This window comes from Choloepus didactylus, chromosome 7 (genome assembly GCF_015220235.1).
Source record: "Choloepus didactylus isolate mChoDid1 chromosome 7, mChoDid1.pri, whole genome shotgun sequence".
Classification (NCBI taxonomy): Eukaryota; Metazoa; Chordata; class Mammalia; order Pilosa; family Megalonychidae; genus Choloepus; species Choloepus didactylus.
The window spans coordinates 41,709,040-41,731,470 of NC_051313.1; the positions used below are offsets into that span (position 1 = coordinate 41,709,040).

At 38.2% G+C, this 22,431-nt stretch overlaps 1 protein-coding gene across 1 annotated transcript in view; it reads right to left on the reverse strand.

Moving 5' to 3' along the window:
* ARMC2 (armadillo repeat containing 2) overlaps window positions 1-22,431 on the reverse strand; it is a 170,576-nt gene that overhangs the window by 73,269 nt on the left and 74,876 nt on the right. The window contains 2 exon segments of the mRNA XM_037844639.1: window positions 4,138-4,237; window positions 8,766-8,911. Of these exon segments, the coding sequence (XP_037700567.1) occupies window positions 4,138-4,237; window positions 8,766-8,911 (246 nt within the window).

Here is a 22,431-nt window from a genome sequence, read left to right on the forward strand (position 1 = left end):
TTGGTTCAAGGCAAGATTTTCCCCTTGGTGGACTGTGGAAGATCCCCACAGGGACTTCATAAGATCATTTGGAGAAGTGTGTGCAGGTGATATTTCATTTATTACTAAAGAAGGTTTTTCTTTGGAAATTTTTTTTGTTTGTTTGTTTCCAAGCTCTTTACAACACAGTAAGCTATAAACATGATTATTCTAAAAACAAGTTCCAAAAAATAAAATCCCTGCTGACTGCAAACGCAGTCCTCAGGCTTTTAAGACAAAGGCATCACTAACCTCTCAGAACAAAGATCTGGTGTTCTGATTGTTTCTCATTGTTTAATCACTTGGTGATAACTGTATATATTGAAACTAAGAAGCTATCAAAGTATATTTCTACAACCCAAGTTAGTCTTTCAGAAACATTTCCTAGAGTTTAAATAAAAATAGTTATAGGAAATAATAATTCTGTTTAAATAAGTGCTGGTGTACTGATTTACGTTTCAGAGATCAATTCTAAGCGTCAATGTCCAAGTAAATCTCAGGTGTAGCAAAGCCGTTTACCACCATGGATTCATACATGCACATCAGAACACGGTGTGGGATTTCTGGAAATTACTTTTATTGCTAGGAAAAGAGCAAAAGCAAATAGTATTCAAATGGCCACCTCTGCCTGGGGGAACATGAACCTAAGATGCTGTGCTGGTCTGAAGTAATTTAAAACCATCATTTCTGTTTTGCTGTTGAGTATGGCAGCCTACCAACGTCAAAACTGTGAAGAAAAAAAAATCCTATTTCTTCCTCTAAATTAGGAGGAAAGTAAATATTTAAGGAAGAAGTACTTGAGTACTAGAAAAATATTTTATAATACTTTACAGATTCCAAAGCATTTCACTTACAATTCATTCTTTCAGCACTGATCATGTGTCTGCTATGCTAAGCTTCATCCCAGATTTATTAAGACAAGGCCTGTGTCCTTTAGCAACTCCCAGTAGTGGGTGAGGAGACTTTTTGTGGAGAACCAGAAAAGAAATATTTACAAGGAGCTATGGAAGCTTTCAGTTATCTGCTACCCAGGAGTCTGAACTCATTCTTTACTCTTCCAAAATATTCTGATTTTGAGGAAAATATAAATTATGTACCTCTCTCCCTTACTAGAAAAAAATCAAAGAGATGTCTCAAAATTGTAACATTTCAGTCTTTAATGTTAATAAAAGATAGTTTGGAGTCAAAGTTTAATTTTTAAAAGTTAAAAACATGACTCATACAATTACAAAAGTAATGCATTCAAAAAATTGTCTCATTAATGAGGATGCCAATACAAGGTAAAATTGGTTCCAAGAACATTTGAAGAACTGGGCATTTACAAAGCATTTAAAAGAATGTTAGAATAAGATTGCTAGGTCAGATACAAAATTGGCTTTAGCCTCTAGGGTAATAAAACCATAACTTTTGAGGTTATCTTTTCTACCAGACAGAAATCTACAAATTAATGTGTAACTTCACGGTGTCTGGACTCTAATCAAATAGCAAACAGAAAATTCAAACACAGATACATTCTCCTAGAGAGTTAAATAATCCCTGGGCAGGCCTGTTAAACAGGGTTCCAGCATGACTTGCCTTCCCCCACCACACAGTTTACTTCTAACTTTGGAATAATTTTTCTTAATAGCGAAGTGGTTAAGAACGTGGACTATGAAGGCATAGCGTTCACATGTTGGCTCCAGGTGCACTAGCTGGGTGCACTTGCTATGTTAACATCTTTAATCTAAGACGATGCACAGTTTGCAAAAGAATTACTAGAGTGGAGGCATATCCAAAGTGCCCCGAGCACCCTGATGAGGGAGTAACTGGGTGGTCTCGGGGGGCTTCGGAGAGAAGGGGTCACGGGAGCTCCATCTTGAAATGTGAACTGGTCCTTGAAGGTGGGAAGTGACAAGAGAAATTTCATGGAAGAGTTCCTTAGGCCCTTCTCACTAAGAGCCTACTCCATTCTCATTTTTATTTTAGACTTGTTAGGTGTTATTTTTAACAAGCTTGGTTATGAGGCTCCCCTGCTACTTGAAAACAAATAATTTCAAACGGGCAGGTAAAGATTACCAAAGGCAGAGGTAACAACAGAAAGGGAGGAGAGAGAAAAACTAGAAAAGAAGACAGAGGCATTTGAAGAACCTTATCAACAGAATCAGGCTGTTAGCGAGGGGCCAATAGCCCCTAGAGCAATAATTAGTGCTTACAATAATGACTCTTGGCATCCTAAAGAGGGTAAATTATATCTAATATCTTCTAGGAAGGTAAGGAAATACTGAATACTTTCTGCTATGATTTTTACCACAATGGTTAAAATAAGATTGGTGATTAATGGGATAAATTATCCATTTTGGGATGGTTCTGAATATATCATTTGCAAGGTGCTCTTGATTCTTCCTTAGACCAAAAAAATTTTAATAGGAAAATAAGTTATATACAAGTCAGTAGAGAAAAACATGATTTTTTGAATACCAATTTTGCTTTACAGATAACTATCGGTCTAAAGTGAAAATAAGTTCAGTGAAGAGTGTAGTAAAATTTTGTGTCAATTAAACTCTAGGACATTTAGTCCTGCAAACCAGAAAAATAGATACCCTTTACCATACTGACATCTCAAGTGTCTCATGTTGGCAAGATACCAGGATTTTAGTAAGTTTATTAAACATGGCTGCCATCTAAGCTGCTATCAGAGAAATAAAGTAGTATCACCTGTTGCCATAAAATAATAGAGCTATTTGTCAGTACTCAACCAACAGGCTTCTTTTTCAAATATTATTGTTCATGACATAATTTGAAATCATGCTGTTAAAATGGAAGTGCTTTCTTTCACCCACATTTGAAAATTCTAGTACAAGGCAAAGAGGTCTTTTCCACTTACAGTCATCTTCGAAGATACCCAAGGTCTAAGACACCCAAGAGACCAAACACCAAAGTAAAAAAGAATGACAGTAAAATAAAATTATAATTAAAATTCATAAAATAAGTATGCAAAGCCTAATAATCTATTTTTAAGTTTAATAACATCTAATGGAATTCTTTCAATGCAATCTTTTCTGCCAGTTTAATTTTTTCCTTAAAGAAATCAGGAATAGGAATGCCTAAGCTTTTAAACATACCAATTCATTGGGTAATTCATTGGTCTAAAGATTACAGTTATGGTAATATATTGTACCAAAATGGAAATCAATAAATGTTTCATGGACATGTAATGAACAGCACATTGTGACTACTCTAAGGCAGATTAATCAAATTCATTCTTCACCTTGGCAAATTCTTGTACCTTGAAATCATTCATTCAAAAAATGTAATTTACAGTAAATATAATACATAGGGACAAAGTATTTGTAATCCAAATACCTAAAATCAAAAATTCAAGTGTTTATTTGTCAATAAGTTTTTAAAAATTAAATAAATAAAACCCCTTATTAACTCTGTATGCATGGTGAATTATCTTTAATGTTGCTTTAATCATTCATAAAGGTGAATAAAAGTATACTGCATTTATGAGTTTTCAAAACCTTACAATAAAAATTAATATTTGCACTATTATTTTACTGAGGAAGTCATTTGTTGAGTTCTTCTTTTTTTTAAACTACATATGTTTTTGTCCTAACATATTAAATATCATTTAAATAATATTCCCAGGAATTTCATGTTCTGAATACAGCAGTGTATCATCCTCCATACACAGTGTAGAGAAAACCCAAACTTTAGTTTGCATCAGAAGTCCTTGTGGTCCTTAAACTGCAGATGGTCAGATCCCACCTCACCCATCTGACTCCATGGCCCAGCCGGGGCAGAGCCTTGAAATCTTGCCTTTTTAAGTAGCAGGCCTATTCCCCCACCTCCAGGTGACTCTGTTGCAGATGCTTTACAGATCACCAAGTGGAACAACACTGTTACAGTCCAGCCATCTTCCTCCCTAAAGCAGGGATCCTCCTACCACATCCTATTGAGGCAGTTTCTGCCTCAAACCATTCCAGCACCTACTGGTAATTTACTGCCCCATTCTCTAAACACCACATCTAATGGAAGCTTCTAATAGAATCCTGTATGTTCAAAAATATAAAGGCATTCAACATGGGCTTACACAAATACAAAGACACACTGAAGAATTATGCATGAGGAACTGACCTGCTTCTTCTGGTATCTGTTTATCAGTTTCAAAAACAAGGCATAGCATCTGGAATAGTCGGCCAAGGCCACACAGCAGTCGTGGTAAGAAGTGAGTTTGCTGTAGAAGTGCCAAATGGGGAAATAAAAATAAACTTTAGTTTTCTATAAAATTCACTTTAAATGCAGACCTTCAAAGGGTTGCTCAGGTCATGAAAAGGAGTCTAGAAATATTCCACACACTAGTCCAGAGAAACAACAAGGAAGCTTGCTACTGCTCTAGACTCCGGGGGGTGGGGATGGGGGGTGGGGAAAAATAAAAAAGGTCCCGTGAAAAATAGAAACCCAAAGCCTGTAATACACATACGGGGTGTGACTTTATACTTCTTACCTGATTCAGAAAACACAAGCTAAGAAATCTACCTAAAATTTGGTTGGCTACCAATGAGTCTCCTGTGACCTCAGCAGAAGCAAATGTAAAACCACTCTAATATACTAAGCAACTATCAACCGAAATAATGCTGGTGAAGCTTTATTAATATCAGGAAAACAGACCTTAAGGCAAAAGCTTTCAAAATATCCTCAAAATATCTAAAGCAAAAACAAAAGAAAATAGCCCCACAAGGCAGTATCGAAAAATCCAGAGATTTTCCGAAATCTCTCAGTAACTGACAGCTGAATAGGTAAAACATCATTAATACTTTTAAAAATCGACCATAAACTAGGTCATAAACAAGTCTCAACAAATTTCAGACAACTGGTGTGTCTCACAGACCACATTTTCTTGTCAAGGTGTCATTAAATTAGAAACCAATTACAAAGATACACTTAAAAAAATAAAACTTACTTTTGGAAATTTTAAAACAGATAACTTACAGGTCAAAGAAACATGAAAATTAGAAAACAGACTTGAATAACAAAAATACCAGAAATCAAAATTCATGACATGAAGCTAAAGCAGTATTTAGAGGAAAAATTATAGCCTACAAAAACTGAAAAGATAGGATTTGAGCTTCTAACTAAAAATGTTAGAATAAGAAAAATATAATGTACCAAAAGAAAGCAGAAGAAAGGATTAATAAGGATAAGAACAGAAGGAATAAAATAGGACATACAACATACAACAGAGTGGATCAATAAATCTGTTGGCTCTATGTAAAATTAATAAAATTGGGAAGTCTTTGGCATGACTGATGAAAAAAAGTTACAAATAATCAAAATTAGGAATGAAAAGCAATATTAACAATGAAGATGCAGTGTAACATAGTGGTTAACAGTATGAATTCTAGAGTCAGACTACTCACCTGCTTTTGAATTGCAGCTCCACTGCTTACTATCTGTGTGAGCTGGGAAAATGACTGAACCTCTCTATATTTGTTTCCACATATGCAAAATGAAAATGATAATAGCATCTACCTTAAGAAGTTGCTATAAAGATTAAATAAATTAGTATTCGGAAAGTGCTTAAAATATTGCCTGGCACATAGCACCTCCTAAGTATTTAAGTATGTAAAATAAATAAAAGAGGACATAATTAAAGATGCAACAGTAATTAAAAGGATAACAATATCTGGGATGACTTCAGATTGTTTGAAACTTAGGTACAATGGTAAAATTCCTAAAAAAAGGTACTTTTTTGAAACTGTCCCCAGAGAAACAGGAAAAATTACTAAAGATCTAACTGCTAAAGAAACTAAATCAATAGTCAATAATATATTGTTTCCCTCTTTCACACACACACACACACACACACACACACACACACACACACACGTACACACACAGAGGATAAAATAGCTTTTCAGGCAAGTTCTACAAACTTTAAAAAAATAGATTTAATTTTTGCAGATTCTTACAGAAAAGAGAAAAATTTGAAGTATTCCTAACTCATCTTATGAGATAAATATAAACTTAGCACTAAAACCAGACAAGACAATGAGAAAAGAAAATTACAGTCAAATCTAACTCATGACTATACATAGAAAAAATCCTAAGCAAAATATTAGTTAACCAAACCCAGAAATATATAATGGTTTAACATTAGTAAACCTACTAACCTAATTTATTACATTAAGGATTTTTAAAAAGAAAATCCCACATAGTCAAAATAGATTCAAGATAATAATGTGAGAAAATTCAACATCCACTGATGAGAAAAACTCTTCCTTAACATTCTAAGGGGTATCTACAAAAACATATAACAAACATTTTCAACTGGTGAAACCATAAAAATATTTCCTTTAAAATCAGGAGAAAGGCAGCAGGCCCAACACTCCCACAACTTTATCCTGGAAGCCCCAAGAAATGAGATAAGAAAGAGGTGGGGGCAGGGGAGAAGAGTTAAAATAATTGAAAAGAAACAAAAGTAACCTTATTTGCAGACAATTAGCATAGAAAATCCAAGAGAATAAACAGACTCTTAAGCCTAATGTTCATCAAGATTGTTGGATACAAGACCAATAAGCAAATGTCAAAACTGATCATATCCATCAGCAACAAACTATTAGAAAATAATTTTATTTTAAGATCACATTCTTAATCACAATAAAAAACATGAAGGATCTAGGAGAAATCTAGCAAAAGATGTGCAAGAACTTTATGAAAAAAATTATAAATTTTATTGAAGGATATAAAAGAGACCTCATAAATGTTTATGGATGAGACTCAACGTCACAAGATGTCAGTTTTCCCCACCTCTACCCCAATTAATCTATATGATCAGTGTAGATCCATTAAAAATTCCACAATTCTATTATAGACCTTAGGGGATTCTCAAATTCATAAGGAAGAGGAAAGGAAAATAAGAATCCAGATAATTTTAAACAGAGAAAACAAGTGAGGAATTCATTTTATCTGATAGCAAGCCTTAATATAAATCTATGGTAATAAAAACAGGGTGCTATTGGTCTGAGGATAAACCACAAAGAATGCCCAGAAACAGACCTACATACATGGGAACCCAGTGTATAACCAACTTAGGCATTTAAAATTAGTGAGAAAAGGATGGCATGTTAAATATATCATGCTGGGGCAATTAACTATTCACATGGGGAAAAAATTAAATTGGATCCCTATGTGCCACCAGATACAAAAATAAATTATTTATGATTTTATAATGCTTCAAAATGAGAGAATTAAGTATCAGGAAAAAAGCCCAAAACAAGGCCCTGGAAAGCGTGGTGCTAGAAGATCAATCTGGGACTCACATTCTCATACCAGGGTCAATTACCAATTCCATCTCAGGGTACTTTTGTATTCTATGAACAACTGCAATATTATTAGTTCATGGAAGGCCCCATTTTTTTTGAGAAAGATTCTTATGTAAAAATACTGGCAGAGAGCAGTGAGGGAGGATACAACTATGTAATTTAACAACATCTTGCTTTGAGGCAACCTGGATTCAAATGGTCATCACTCTGGGCTAAAGTAAGTACAAACATGAGTAGTGAATGTATGAGGCCAAGTTCAATCAAAGAACTGAAATAAAATAACTTTTATTACCAAATCAAGTTGGATCAGACCTTCCTAAGCAATCACCCCCCACTTTTGAGTTAAAAACTCTAAGTATGGTGTTAAGTGTACCAGAACGCTTGCCATGTTTTGTGGTATAGTTCTTTATCTCTAATAAGCTGAAAGGTAGATTTTTCTCAAAGGGAGATGGGGGGAAGGAGGAGGTTAAAAATACATGGATATCTCACAACTCACCAAAGAACTAAAGTGACATAATCAATGAGTTTAGAATCACATGGGGGAAATGGAGTCATTAGTTTAAATTACTTACTTTAAACTCTCTTTTACAGGATTCCTTGCCTGTCACACAAACAACAATTAATAATAACCCAAATTCTAAGCATGAGCATTGTGTCAGTTTGGATATATTACGTCCCCCACAAGCCATGATCTTTTAATCCAATCTTGTGGGGACAGACTTCTTAATCTTTCTGATTAGGGTATGACCTCTTGATTGAATGGAGATTTGACCCCACCCATTCAGGGTAGGTCTTGATTAGTTACTGGAGTCCTTTAAAGGGAGTCACACAGAGAGCAGGAGGACCGAAAACACCCTGGGATATGCTAAGCCAAGACCAGCTGCTGCTGATGCTTTGAGATGCTAGCCCACAGTTTGTTCCAGAGAAGCGAAGAGAGGACAAAAGTCCCCAAGAGCAGCGAGAGAGGCATTTTGGAGATGGCCACTGAAAGATGATGCTTGGAGATGTGGACAGAAGGGACATTTGGAGATGCTAAGCTAAGAGATGCTAGCCCAGAGTTTGCTCCGGAGAACCTAAGAGAGGACCCCCGGATAGTAGATGTACAGGAACTGAAGAGGCTAAGAGAGACAAGCTCAGAGACATTTTGGAGAGAAAGCTATTTTGAAATGCAACCCCAGGAGCAAAGGAACAGCATATTGCCAGCTCCACACGCCTTCCCAGTTGACAGAGGGTGTTCTGGATTGCCATGAGTCGTTCTTCAGTGAAGGTATCCTATTGTTGATGTCTTAGTTTGGACACTTTTATGGCCTTAAGGACTGTAAATTTGTAACCAAATAACCCCCTTATAAAAGCCAATCAATTTCTGGTATTTTGCATAATGGCAGCGTTAGCAAACCCTGAACAAGCATTTGTTAGGTGTTGTTTTCCTAGTCTGCCTACCTGACTATTCTGGCGATATTGGTACAGACATCCTTGTCAGCACCGTACTGTTCCATCACTGTACAGAGCTAGGAAGGGCACTGATGCTCAGAAACTTTCTTCTTTGCTAGTGGTGAGTCAACTAAGTTTCTCAATGTAGCAGTCATCTAAGATAAAAGCATGCTTATGTAATTTTTTTTTTTCTGAAATGGAAATAAAGCAGCACTAAAGCACAGTACAATTATCCAAACATTTCATAAAATCAGTAGGGAAACCCACGAGAGAACAAGTGTGAAATGACAACTTTATATACAGAGAAAATTTAATTTTGTTCAAAGGTAAAGAATAGGATATTTATATTATTAAGCAAATAGCATTCCCCAAACCAGGATTAAACAAATCATTATCTGAGTTAATGAAGATCTTCAATCGACCCTTCAACAAGCCACATCAGTTTCACAGATTCAAAATTTCTCCTTCTATATTTTTATAAGTAGCACCAAATAGCAAGGTAACCAAGGAATACTTAAGACTGTGAGTCTCATTATCGTCCAAGAAGCAAGTATTGAGAAACTTGCACATTTGCTTATTCTGTAAAATTTCTTCATGAACACTACCTACTTCAGCCTTTGTCTAAAAGTTCAGAGTAATTTAGTAAATCCATAAAACGAATGTTGCTGTCATCTAATGATTTTAATATGCTCTGTGATCTTTCTTCGTGGGACAATAAATGCTGATGGTGAAGAGAGCCAGTTCTGGAGTTGGACAGCCTGGTCAAATCCCAAACTCCTAGCTTGGGTTACTTATTTAACCTCCCAGAGTATATTTTCTCATCAGTAAAATTGCCATCAGTGATGACAACTGCCCTGGAGTTGAGAGGATTCAATGAGATGAGAGTTGTAAACTGCATCATCAGTACATATAACCTGCTGGTGCTCAAAAATCCTTATTCCCTTCCATACCCTTGCTGTGGGACTTCACCCCCAAAATGCAGAAGCAGCAAGAACCCCAGTCTTAGAGTCAAATCATGGGGGTTCAAGTTCCACATCTCTTCTTATTTCTGTGGCTTGGAGCAGTCACTCATTTCTCAACTTCCTCATTTCCACACCAGTGAAAAGGGGTTTACAATCTCTGCTCAGCTCTCCGAGTGGTTGTGTGTTTCAAATGGAGAACATACGGCAAAGTGTTTTGCACATTGCATAGCATTAGGCAAATACAAAATATCATTATAGCCATAGTTAATAAACTTTTTTCTTTTTTTATACAGTTTTATTGAGATACAGTCACATACGCTACAATCATCCACAGTGTACAATCAGCTATTCACAGCACCATCATATAGTTGCGCATTCATCACCAGAATCAGCTTTTGAACATTTTTCTCACTCCAAATAAAATAAAATTTAAAAAAATAAAATAAAACAAAACAAAACAAAATAAGAAGTACAAAGAACACCCAGAACATTCCATCCCCCCATTCCACTCTATTTTTCATTTAGTTTTTGTCCCCATTTTTCTACTCATCTGTCCACACACTGGACAAAGGGAGTGTGAGCCAGGAGGTTTTCATAATCACACAATCACTACATAGTTATGCAATCGTCTTCAAGAATCAAGGCTACTAGGTTGCAGTTTGACAGTTTCAGGTATTTCCTTCTAGCCATAGTTAATAAACTTTTAAAAACAATTTAAAAAAAATATGCATGTTGGACTAGTTTCCCTTGTAGCAACAACAAAGATTTTGCAAATTAAAGTATATCCGATTACTTTGAAAGCAGAGAAAATTAAAATAATGCTTCAAATAAAGGTATACAAGTCTTTCGTAGTCAACTTAATTACAAAATTCAGTAAGTTCTTTCCTGAAAGCTTCAGTATCCCAAACACTGGAGGGGAAGCAAACTACTCAAGCATTGCACTTAACCAGGGATCTACCATGTAGCCTCTGAGGTTAAGGAACAGGTCTTTTGTGAAGACTAATAAACCATTCTAGGCATTCCAGGCTCTCACAGTCATAAAATGGAAAATCCTCATCATCTGGCCCTGGCTCTACCTGTTCTCCTTGTTCGGAGACAGCCCAGGCACTCGGGCACTGGTTTACATCAATCCAAAGGATGACTCACATGTCTTCCTCGCAGCAACCACAGAACACACAGGCCTGTGTGAATCCTGACCGTGGGAAATCAATCATGACACATGTGAAACAGTTCTTCTTACCTGGTTCCCAGAGCCTCAAAGATTAGGTACACTGATCCATACTCATCTTCTTGCTCCCCACATCTAAGCTTTGGCAAGGGATTTTATCAGCAGACACCAGAGTTTTCTTAGAAGATTTCATTTTTTTTAGTTCAACCTCAGCTTTTTTTTCTTCCTCAAACACTCAAAATTTACTTCATCAGAGAAAGTTAAGATTCCTCAGTTCAAGGTTCTTCTACCCCAAATACAAGAGCTTTTATAAGCAGTCTAAATCAAAAGTAGAAGCACACATTTATATGGACACATTATCTGACTTAAATCCCTACCGATTTATCACAATATGACATTGGATGATCTGTACATGGTTGGGTGAAACACGATACCTCAAAGTACTTCCAAATTTGTGCAGTTGTAATGCTGGTAGAAATCACATGCATGGAATATATATCACACAGTTTAAAAATGCATAGTAATACCTCAACACATGACACCACCATCAACCCAGTTTCTCAAGACAAACCTCAAGACATCCCAGAATCCTGTCTTTTTGCTTTCTGTCACCCTAAGTCTGACTGAATTTTCTCCAGTGCTCCTAGATAAAATTCAGTTCCATGAACCTAGGCTACAGGGCCCTGTATGATCTGGCTCTTACCTACTCCTCAAACTTCATTTCATACCATACACCCCCAAACAAACTCTGTTTAATATTAGCTTATCTAATATTAGGTCTTTCTGTCTGCCTACCCTTCAAGACTAGAAGTTCCAGTGAGTGCATATACCTTACTTGCTTTCTCACAATTGTGCTCTCAAGCCCAAACCCATGACTGGCACACAGTGGGCCCTCAATAAACATTTCTTGATCGACTGAATGAATGAATGAATCAATCAATGGTAGATGAATATCTACTAAGGAAAGAATGGGTTTAAGTGTAAAGGTTAGGATATCAGAAAACCATGGATGAATCAGACAGTAACTCTGAGGTAGATGGATTTTTAAAATGATTTTAAAGCACTTTAGAGGAATGAAAAAAAAATTAAAGAAATGGACTCTCTGGAGAGAGATCAGTTTTCCTGTGTATTCCCTCTTCTCTTTCAGGACAGCAACTCCTCAGGGGCTCCTAAACCACCTCCTCTATTTTCACCCCTGATTGATCATCCATTCTACCTCTTCTCTCTACTACCACTATCCTAGTTCAGTTCAAGTCTATTTGGCTCACCCACACTGCAGCCTCCTGAATAGGTTCCTTCCAGAGTCTCTCCCCCATCAAGCTTGTCTCCCTATGGGGGCACACTCCTGCCAGAGACGGCATCTCAATACCCAGCCTTCCCGTTCTCCTGGGGCCCACAGGGCAAAATCTATGCCCTCAAAGGCCCTACATTCTCTAAAGCCCAGTTTACCTTACCCCTTTACACTTCCATGCCTCCCCGTTCCCGCCACAGACTGGTTATCTTTCTAAACATACAACGTCCTTGTCCTTTCACAATTCCATGCCTTTGAGTAGATACTTCCCTTCACTAAGAATGTCCTCCTTAATCATACTCCTCCACCTCTTCTTCAACTAGTACACCCCTCCTCATTTTCCAGGACCCAGCTCTCACTCACTTCTCTGTGAAAGCTTTTTTAGCAGTTGATGGCTTCCTCTTTCTCATTAACAAACCATCCCGTTCATGTCTCTGCAACACATACCATAGAATTATAATCACCCATTTCATGCACCTTCTCTCTTACTGTGAGCTCCTCAAAGGTACAGACCAGACCATTTCTCATTCCTTTCTCTACTTGGAGGGCAATAAATTTGCACACAAATATTCAATCGCTGGCTGGCTGGGTAGGTGGAAGACACACAGAAAGAGAAGAGGGAGGAGGGGAAGGAAGAAGAGGAGGAGGAGGAGGAAGAAAAGGAAGGAAAGTAGGAGAGGAAAAGAGAAGAAAGGGACCAAGGAGAAGGGAATGGCAGGTTTTTTCCAACCTTTAAGAAGCCTTTGACAGGAAAAGTGCAGGGGGTTAACAGAAGTCTGGTGGTAAATCAGAGATTAAAGTCCTAAGGGAGTAAGATGGGGAAAAGGTCACCAGGTGGATGCAGCTAGGAAGGGGCCCTCTCCCCAATTGAGAGGCTTTTCTGTAAATTCACACTGCATGGGGCTGGAGGGGGTGGGGGTGGGGGTGATGGAGGGTGCTCAATGCTCAGATGAGGGGCTTTTTCTGGGAAAAATTTTAAAAGATGTGGGAGGAGAGTCCAGCTAAACCTTGTGGAGTTCCAAGTTAGTCCACTTAATGCTAAACTTTGCTCCAACTTTTGAGCTCATTGTATACAAGTGAAAATTAAAAATCAAAATAAGAACTCTTAGTTGAATAGAGATATATTTGTAGAAAGGCGTTAATGAGTCATGGGCTCTGCAGCAGTCTTTATTTTCCACCCCCAGGAAAACCCACCCACTGGGTCTGTCCCAAGCAGGAGGTAACTAAAGTTCAAGCTTTATGCTAGGAGAAATTTATCAGTTTCTTTTTTTGCTTTCTATTCTAATTTATATTTTCCCTAACTCGACTTAGTTACATATTTTTGTATGTTATTATATATAATCTTTTAAGCTATCTTAAATCTTTTATGAAAAAAAAAAGATAAGTTAATGCATAGATAGTTGTTTAGCTTCTAAAAGACTCACTGGAACAATTCCCAACACATTTAGTGTCAACAAATATCTCACCAAGAAATAGCAAATTGAAAAATATGAGTCTCAATTCCTATTTTTTTCCCATCTGCTAATGTGCAACAGTCAGGTCATCAGTAGGAAAAAGAAAAAGGCAAAGAAAATGGAACTGATAATTCACAAGGCAGATTAATAAAAATTTAAGTGTCCTCATTAGCAGATATTAGATAACATCAGAGACAAAAGAGGACCTAAATTTTTGTTATATATCAAGGAATAAACACTTCATTGGCCTTTTGGTAACGAATCACATATCATTGTGATTCTGCTGTAAAATGATTGAGCTATATTCTATGATGCTCACTTTTTCTGAGACAGCTTCTTCTCTGTTTCCCCAAATTCTTTGATTGTAAGAGGCACTGGATCCCACCCTGAATTAGAACCTCCAGGTAAAAAGACTGGTGAGTTTGGTGAAGTTGTTCTATCTCATACTGAATTAGTTGGGCCTCAAAGTTTCTCACCATGCAATCAACCCATTTTAAAGGGAAAAAATATATTAAGAAGAGATTAGAAATTCTGTAAAGGCTCAAGCAACATTTTGAGATTAGCAAAATTAGAATTCAAAAGATTTGACATTAATTTTTCAAACGGTAGGTAATTAATGATCAATTTCAAAGTATTTTTTTCAACTATTCATTAATTGACAAGTCTTAGCAAACAAAAGAAAACCATTAACTTAAAATATGGGGCCCTCCTGCCTTACATCACTGCACCTATGAATGACAACACAGGCCCTGCAGCTGTGGCCCCATTCCAGCGGGGCAGGTGCAAGGTGGGGAAGTAGTTGGTCAACCTGAGTTTCCACATATGCTCATTTCCAAAGAGAAGGACCCTCTTTCTGCCCTTTGTACTCTTCTTCCATCCGAGCCCTCGCTCTGCAGTGAACTCATCAGATTCTGTCCTTGCCGTCTTCCAGCCCTGCCCCCCGCCTGACACCCCCCCCCCCCTCAGAGGGACTGGAAGCTCACAGGCTACCCCAGAATTCCCATTCAGCTGCATCCTAACTTAAAACAGGCTTTTTGGCTTGCCCAGGACCTTCACTGTCAATCATGACATTGTTCTTTGGAGAAATGTTTTTCTAATTTCAAACAATTGGTTTTCAAAGAAACCTCTGGAACATAAAGCAATTGAAAACTGGACCATTAATGGTTTGAAAGTTATTATGCAGCCTCAACCAAAATTAGTGTCAAGATCCAGTTTTATTTATTTCTGCACATTGAATGCTGTTACGCCACGGATTCCAGCAGCTACTTTATGGTTTATAAAGCTATCTTGTGAGCTTTATCTAGATTGCACCCTAAAACAACAACAAGAAAGGTATTATGAATCCCATTTTTCAGATGAGGAAACTGAGGCTCAGCAAGGCTCAGCAAGGCTTCCAGCCCCCAGCTAGTCTGGCATCCTGTGCCTCTGACTTCTTGTCTGCTGGCTTTCCCACTCTATTTGACTGCCTCTGGAAGCATTCATTTTCTTTCTCAATCATCTGGCATATCCATAAACCAAAAATCCCTTGAGCTTTCTCTCAACCTAACTGCCAACTGCAGAATGGTTTATTTCCTGCTGATGATGTGAAAGAATAAACACAACTGCCAGAGACCGCAACAGTGTCAAATGATTTAAGACCAAAGCCACACCATTTTCCAACCTCAGCAAAACCACCTCCCTCTATTAATAAGAGCACATTCATTTTCTGGATTTGTGTCCGATTTAGACCACACATGTGCCAAAACCAAAGCCCATGTGGTAACCCAAGAAGTTTCATATTGTCTCATATATGTTTAGTACAGTTCTGGTTGAGACAAAAGAAACCAAAGACAAGAAGCCACTGCACACATCAAACCACCAGTGCCCAAAGTTTCTAAGCATTTCATTGGAGTTTATGAAGATTGATGCATATGAAATTAATAAGGTAATTCACAAGCCTCAATGATACTTAGTGCCTGGAGATGGAGGCCTATTTGACACATAAAGTTGTCCTACTTTGGCAGGAAATGGTTCTGTCCTCAAATCTCTGATGTCTTACCTTGGACTCTATTTCACCTTTGCCTATATTTATTATTATTTCTCCACATTCTGCCTCTACATCCATTCCTGCAGTGAAATATGTAGACAGCTGATTCTTCTGTTCATGGTCATTATATGCATCAGTATAAGAAGAAATTTTGAATGTCATATAAATTATATAGAATACTGTTCTGGTTTGCTAATGCTGCTGTCTTGCAAAATACCAGAAATTGATTGGCTTTTATAAAGGGGGTTTATTTGGTTACAAATTTACGGTCTGAAGCCAAGAAAATGTCCAAGTTAAGGCATTAGCACAAGTATATCTTCACCAAAAGAAGGCCAGTGGTGTCCAGAAAACCTCCGTTAGCTTGGAAGGCATGTGGCTGGCGTCTGCTGATCCCAGGTTGTGTTCCAGCTCCACTCTCAGCTCCTGTGCGTTCTTCAAAGTGTCTCCCTTGGCTGTGGCTGCTCTCCAAAATGTCACTCTTAGCTGCTCTGAGGTCCTTCTGTTTGTGAGCTCTTTTATAGGACTCCAGTGATTAAATCAAGACCCACCCTGAATGGGTGGGGTAACACCTCCATGGAAATTATCCAATCAAATGTTTCACTCACAGTGATTGAGTCACATCTTCATAGAAACACTCAATCTAAAGATTCCAACCTAATTAACACTAATATGTCTGCCCCCACAAGATTGCATCAAAGAACGTGGCATTTTGCCGGACATAATACATCCAAACCAGCACAAATACCAATGCAGCAAAATAAGGAAAGTGAGTTTAAAAAAGAGAATGCATTCAGAACTGCAGAGTAATGTCACCGATTTTCAAAAATTACATGTAAAAGTTAGTGTCATTACTTTATGGCCACAATGCATCCACAGTAGAGAGATGAGGCTGAGCAGACATGACAGTGATTGAAAGGCAAATAGTTCTCCTCAGAAACAGTTGGTGAGGACACTTATTTCCCACTCTCAGTGTTCTTTCTTTGTGAGGAGGCAGCCATTAGCCTAATATTCCTGGCCCCTCTCCACCCCATCACTTCCTGATTGGTGAGTCTGGGATGCGAAAGCAAGCATTGGGCCAAGCCCTCCCTCACCCTTCTCTTGCCTTCCTCTCTTAGAAATGAGCTGCCCTCAGGGTACAAGGTGTTCTCCTCTGCTCCTCAGGGGCTGCCAATACCTGTGACTGGGTGCACAAATCTAATTTCAGGGGCTCAGGATTACTAAACATGCCTGCCTCAGCTATAAACCACTTCCTCCAACCAATTACTACCCTCCCCCATCTGTCTTACTCTCATTTCTAAGTTCAAGACCCAAGGGAATATATATTTGGGGTCTATGAGTTGAATTTACTCCCCACATCATCAGATGTGCTGCCCCTGGAAGAGTAGAGAACATGAGTTACCAGCAGACAGCTCCCTGCCAAGAAAGGAAAGAGAAGGGAAGAAGAAGGGCCTAGAATATTAATGTTGACTCTCTTATGCCAATTGGGTGAGTGACTGGGTGAGTCTGTGGTTAGTTGTACTACTGGGTGTTCCTTTCAGGAAAGACACTTCATAAGTACAGAATAGTTATCCCCCTCCCATGAACAAATACATCACTAAAAATTTAGCAACCCTATCTATCAATACCAAAGATTTTGACAAAAATGCTTCATATAATCTCAAAAATATTATGCTAAACAAAAGAAGGCAGACATAGTTCTCTAGTCAATTACATTGTACCTAAATCAGTTTCCTGGTTTTATAATGCACCGTAATTATGTAAGATGTCATCACTGGGAGAATTTGGGTGATAGGTACACAGGACCTCTCTGTACTATTTTTGCAATTTCTTGTGAGTCTTGGTTCAAAAGAAAAGCTTTTTTTAAAAAAAAAAAAAGAAGTCAGATAGAAAAGAGTATACACTGTATACACTTTTCAACTTGCATTTTAACCTGTAGAATTCCCTTTAGCGTTTCTTGTAGGACTGGGTCTAGTGGCAATGAAGTCCCTCAGCTTTTGTTTATCTGGGAATGCCTTAATTCCTCTCTCATTTTTGAAAGACAGTTTTGCCAGATACAGAATTCTTGATTGGCAATTTTTTTTTTTTCAGCATCTAAAGTATGTCTTCCCACTCCCACTGCCTTCTTACCTCCATAGTTTCTGATGAGAAATGAGAACTTAATCTTATTGAGGCTCTGTTGTACGTGGTATGTTTGCTTCTCTTTTCCAGATTTCAGAATACTCTCTTTATCTTTGGCACTTGACAGTTAAGTTATAATATTCCATGCTGTGGGTCTATTTGGTTTATCTTGTTTGGGCTCCACTGAGCGTCTTGGATGCATGTATTCATGGCTTTCATTAAAATTGGGAAGTTTTCGGCCATTATTTTATTTGAATATTCTCTCTGCCCTTTTCTCTCTTTCTTCTCCTTCTGGGACTCCCGCAATGTGAATATTGATATACTCGATGGCATCCCACAGGCTCCTCAGTCTTTGTTAAATTTTCTTCATTCTTTCCTCTTTCTGCTCCTCAGACTGGGTGATTTTAATTGTCATATCTTCAAGTTCACTGAACCTTTCTTCTACTGGCTCTAGGAATTTTAAATTTCTGTTAGTGTGTTCTTTAGCTATGTTTGGTTCCTTTCCATAATTTCCATCTCTCTATTGATATTTTCTTTGTGTTCATCGTTTTGCTGATTTCCTTTAGTTCTTTGTCCATGCTTTTCTTTAGCTCTTTGAGCTTTTCTAGGACCATTTTTTAAAAGTTTTTGTCTGGAATGTCCCATGTCTGGTCCTCCTTTAATCTTCTCCTTTGCCTGGGCCATCACTCCCTGCTTCTTTGTGTGTTTCACAATCTTTTATTGAAACCTGGACATTTTGATATTTAACTATGTTATCACTGGAATTTAGACTCTGAGGTACCTGTTTTAAGCTTGTTTCCAGTTAGTGTTATGACAGAGCTTTCTTTAAATGCCAGGGCTAACATAAAAAAGAAAATACCTTTCCCAGTTTTTGAGGATTGACTTCTAGGAGTGTTCTCCTTCAGGATTTATCCATATAATGACTGTGTCGAATATTCCAGACCACAGTATAGGGGCCTCCCAGGGCCTTTCTGTGCATGTGTCTTGACTAAGGTATGCATGTGTGGCCCTAGGAATTCCCCTGACTACAGGGATAGGAATGTCCCCTCTTCCCTAGGAAACACTTTCCTCACAGGGCCAGGCACTGTGCTGTATGTCCTATGGCCGCCAACCCCTTGACCCAGGCAGCACGACTTGACTGCACTCCCACATCATTCTGTGTGAGAGTTCTTTGAGCTGCCTGCTACACAAAGGGCAAGTTCTGGCAGAGCGGTGTTTCTCAGGCTGCCCCCAGACAGACTCTGCAGACGTACATGCTCGCAAATGTGCACAAGGGTTACTCTGCTCCCTCTGGAACCAGGACTGGCTCCAATGTCAGCGAGGGTTTGGGAGGGGCCAGTCAGAGTGCCACGAGTTCCTACTGCTTTTAAGGGACCACTTTTCTGACTTGCTGCTCACTCTGTTATTGCAATCCTTTAACCATTTTCTGAAGCTTCCAGAAAGATGTCTGTGCCAGTTCTTGCCTATTGTTCAAAGCTTCTGTGAGGGGACAGAGCCCTGAAGCACCTTCTTCACTATCTTCATTAGGCTCTATATCTTTATAGAGTTGTGGGTGACATGGCTATACACTTTTGTCAAAACTCATCAAACATATAGGATCTGAGCATTTCACTGTATGTAAATTATATACCAATTAAAACAAGAAGAAAATAATCAACCTCATCTGCTGCTTCCTATGCTTTCTTCAAAAAATGCTTTCTAAAAATTTTCTCTTTTAGTCATCAAGTCTCCAATAAAAATTATCTGTAAGAATTTAAGAAATATAATCATGGGAATATTTTCTCCCATTTTATAGGTATGCAGTTTATTTCTCCCAAATAATAGACCAAATTCCACCTGGGGATGCTGCTGTCTTGGTTCTCATTTCATGACCTGAAGATATAGGCATCCCATAGACATAGGGTTAAGCAAGAGAAAAAGAATTAACAGTACTTTTCTGCTTAAGTATGCATATTCATAACATAATTATTTCAGCATCTAAATAGAAATGTATTAATCACCACATTTTAAAACTATTAAACACAACTAACGCAAGATTTAAAGGACCACAACCACTTTGGCACAATCCTTAATTACTAATGTAATTTAAATCACTGCTTAATAGAACCCCCAGACTTTAGTTGAAGGCCTCTCTTAAGTCCCCCTATTCCTTGAAGCAGGGAATAACTGGCTCTGAGAACGTGGGGCCCATAATGTTTCCAGAATCCCTTCTTGCTGATGTAATACCCCCCTTCCCATTTTAGTTTCTCTTCAGCACTTTCCTCCACATAGATAGTCAAAGCCAAAAAGAAAAAAAAGTTCAAAGACTTGAAAGTCATCTCTAACTCAGTATTCATTTCCTGTGATTTAATTTTTCTCATCAGAAGTAGTTGTTCAGCTTTTTGTCTTTATCAGTTTAATATCCTGTGCATGTTCCTCTTTCTGCTATTCTGATCTTGCCCTTTCATTCTCCAACCCTCCCTCTCCCTCCGCTGCCCTAAGTCTGCACTCTGCAACGTGGTATTGAAGACACATGGCCATCTCTAAATCCCACCTCCCACGACTCCCCCACAGAACCCCTCTGTTCTGGACAGATTGACTTCATCAGCATCCCCCAAACACACCTCATTTATTCCCAACTTAAGCACTGACTTCCTTTTCCCTTTGTTTCAGTTTCCCCAATCTTATATAACCTTCAGGGTCTAGCTTCAGATATTTCTGACTCATTCCATGACCTCCAACAGGGATGCTTTAGGGAAACATGATGACTACAGCACTTGCCAGGGGCTAGAATGCATACACTGTTTCATAATGTGAGGTGTCCAGAAATTGTGCTAAAGCTACTGTGGTTCTCCTGGTTGAAAGTCATAAATGAGAGGAAATCACAGATGTCCTTGTCATGTTCTGTCTGGCTTGTAGATGTTTTAAAATTATTCTATTATTGTCATAGCCACAAGTAATTTATTTTTTTCAATTGGACAAAGTTGCTTTAAAAACAAAAAACCTTATCAGCTGGAGTTACCAGGTTTTGAAGGCTGGCGTAAACAAACAATTCTGCCTGTGGCCAGATCTGTTTGGGTACATTTGCACACGAGCTGAGAGGTAAAAAGCAAGCCTGTGTTACTCTTCCACAATACTCTTGTAGTGAAGTTGTGTTGCTTACCTTTTAATGTTTATATGCTATAAAACAGCTTTGCTTTGATTTAATTAAATATGAGGAAATGTCCAGTTCAGGCGATTCTGCAAATGAAATAGACTAAAACACAATGTCTCCCTCTTTACCCAAATCACACACATAGTGATAGGGAATTATTGACAAACTGTACTTGATGACCACAGCTGAGGCATCTTCTCAACAATAATGGTGTGCTAGTCTGGATATTTTATGTCCTGTCAAAAGCCATATTCTTTGATGCAATTTTGTGGGGGCCGACATATTAGTGTTGATTAGATTGGAATCCTTTGAGTGTTTCCATGGAGATGTGACTCAATCAAGTGTGAGTAAAACGTTTGATTGGATAATTTCCATGGAGGTGTTACCCCGTCCATTCAGGGTGGTGTTGGTTGGATCACTGTAGTCGTATAAAGAAGTTCACAGACAGAAGGACATCAGAGCAAATGCGAGTGACATTTTGAAGGGGAGCTGCAGCTAAGAGACACATTTTGAAGATGTCATTGGAAGCTGACACTGACATTTTGGAGAAAGCCATTTTGAAACCAGAATTCCGGAGCAGATGCCAGCCAAGATGGACACTTTGAAGAATGCACAGGAGCTAAGAGAGGAGCTAGAACACAACTTGGGATCAGCAGATGCCACCCACGTGCCTTCCCAGTTAACGTGTTTTCCGGACACCACCGGCCTTCCTTCGGTGAAGGTATACTTGCTGACATAGCTTGGACAATTTTATGGCCTTAAGACTGTAACTTTGTAACCAAATAAACCCCTTTATAAAAGCCAATCTATTTCTGGTATTCTGCATAATGGGCAGCATTAGCAAACCAGAACAAATGGGCTCCCTCTCTCCTGCTGGACTGGGGTGTGGGGTGGAGGATATGGGGACAGGGAGCAGGCAGAGGTCGTGCAATGCCTCACCCACAAGGCTGTGAAGATAATGACAGAAATGATTGTCATCCAGAGGTGGTAAATGGTGGTGGGCAGTAAGGAGGAAGTTCTACAGAGTCCCATACTACCACATCCCAAGGAGTACATGGACCCCAGGCAGGGAAGGGGGATCAAACCTAATGATTCAGTTTGCACCTAAGGATGCCAAATCCAGGGAAAAGCAACAGAAAAGAGGAACATACAGGAAGGTAATCTGCTGTACCTACTGGCACCTATTTCTTGATTTGATATATTTTTTTGTCACAACAACATATATATATATTTCCTCAGTTGATATGAAGGAGTGTTGAGTGTTATTGTGATATGCATGTTTGTGTGTGTATAAATGTATGTATATATGTGTGTGTACATATACATACACATGCACACACACATATGGGTTGGAAATTTTTTAGTTGTTATTGCATAAAAATTAAAAATAGTGAATGTCTCAATACCATAATAGTTGAGTTATTTGAGATATATCCATAACACAGAATATTATGCAGTCCTTAAAAAGAATAAAGTAAATCTATAAAGTTGACTTGAGGGATTTTTATTATTTAATGTTAAAT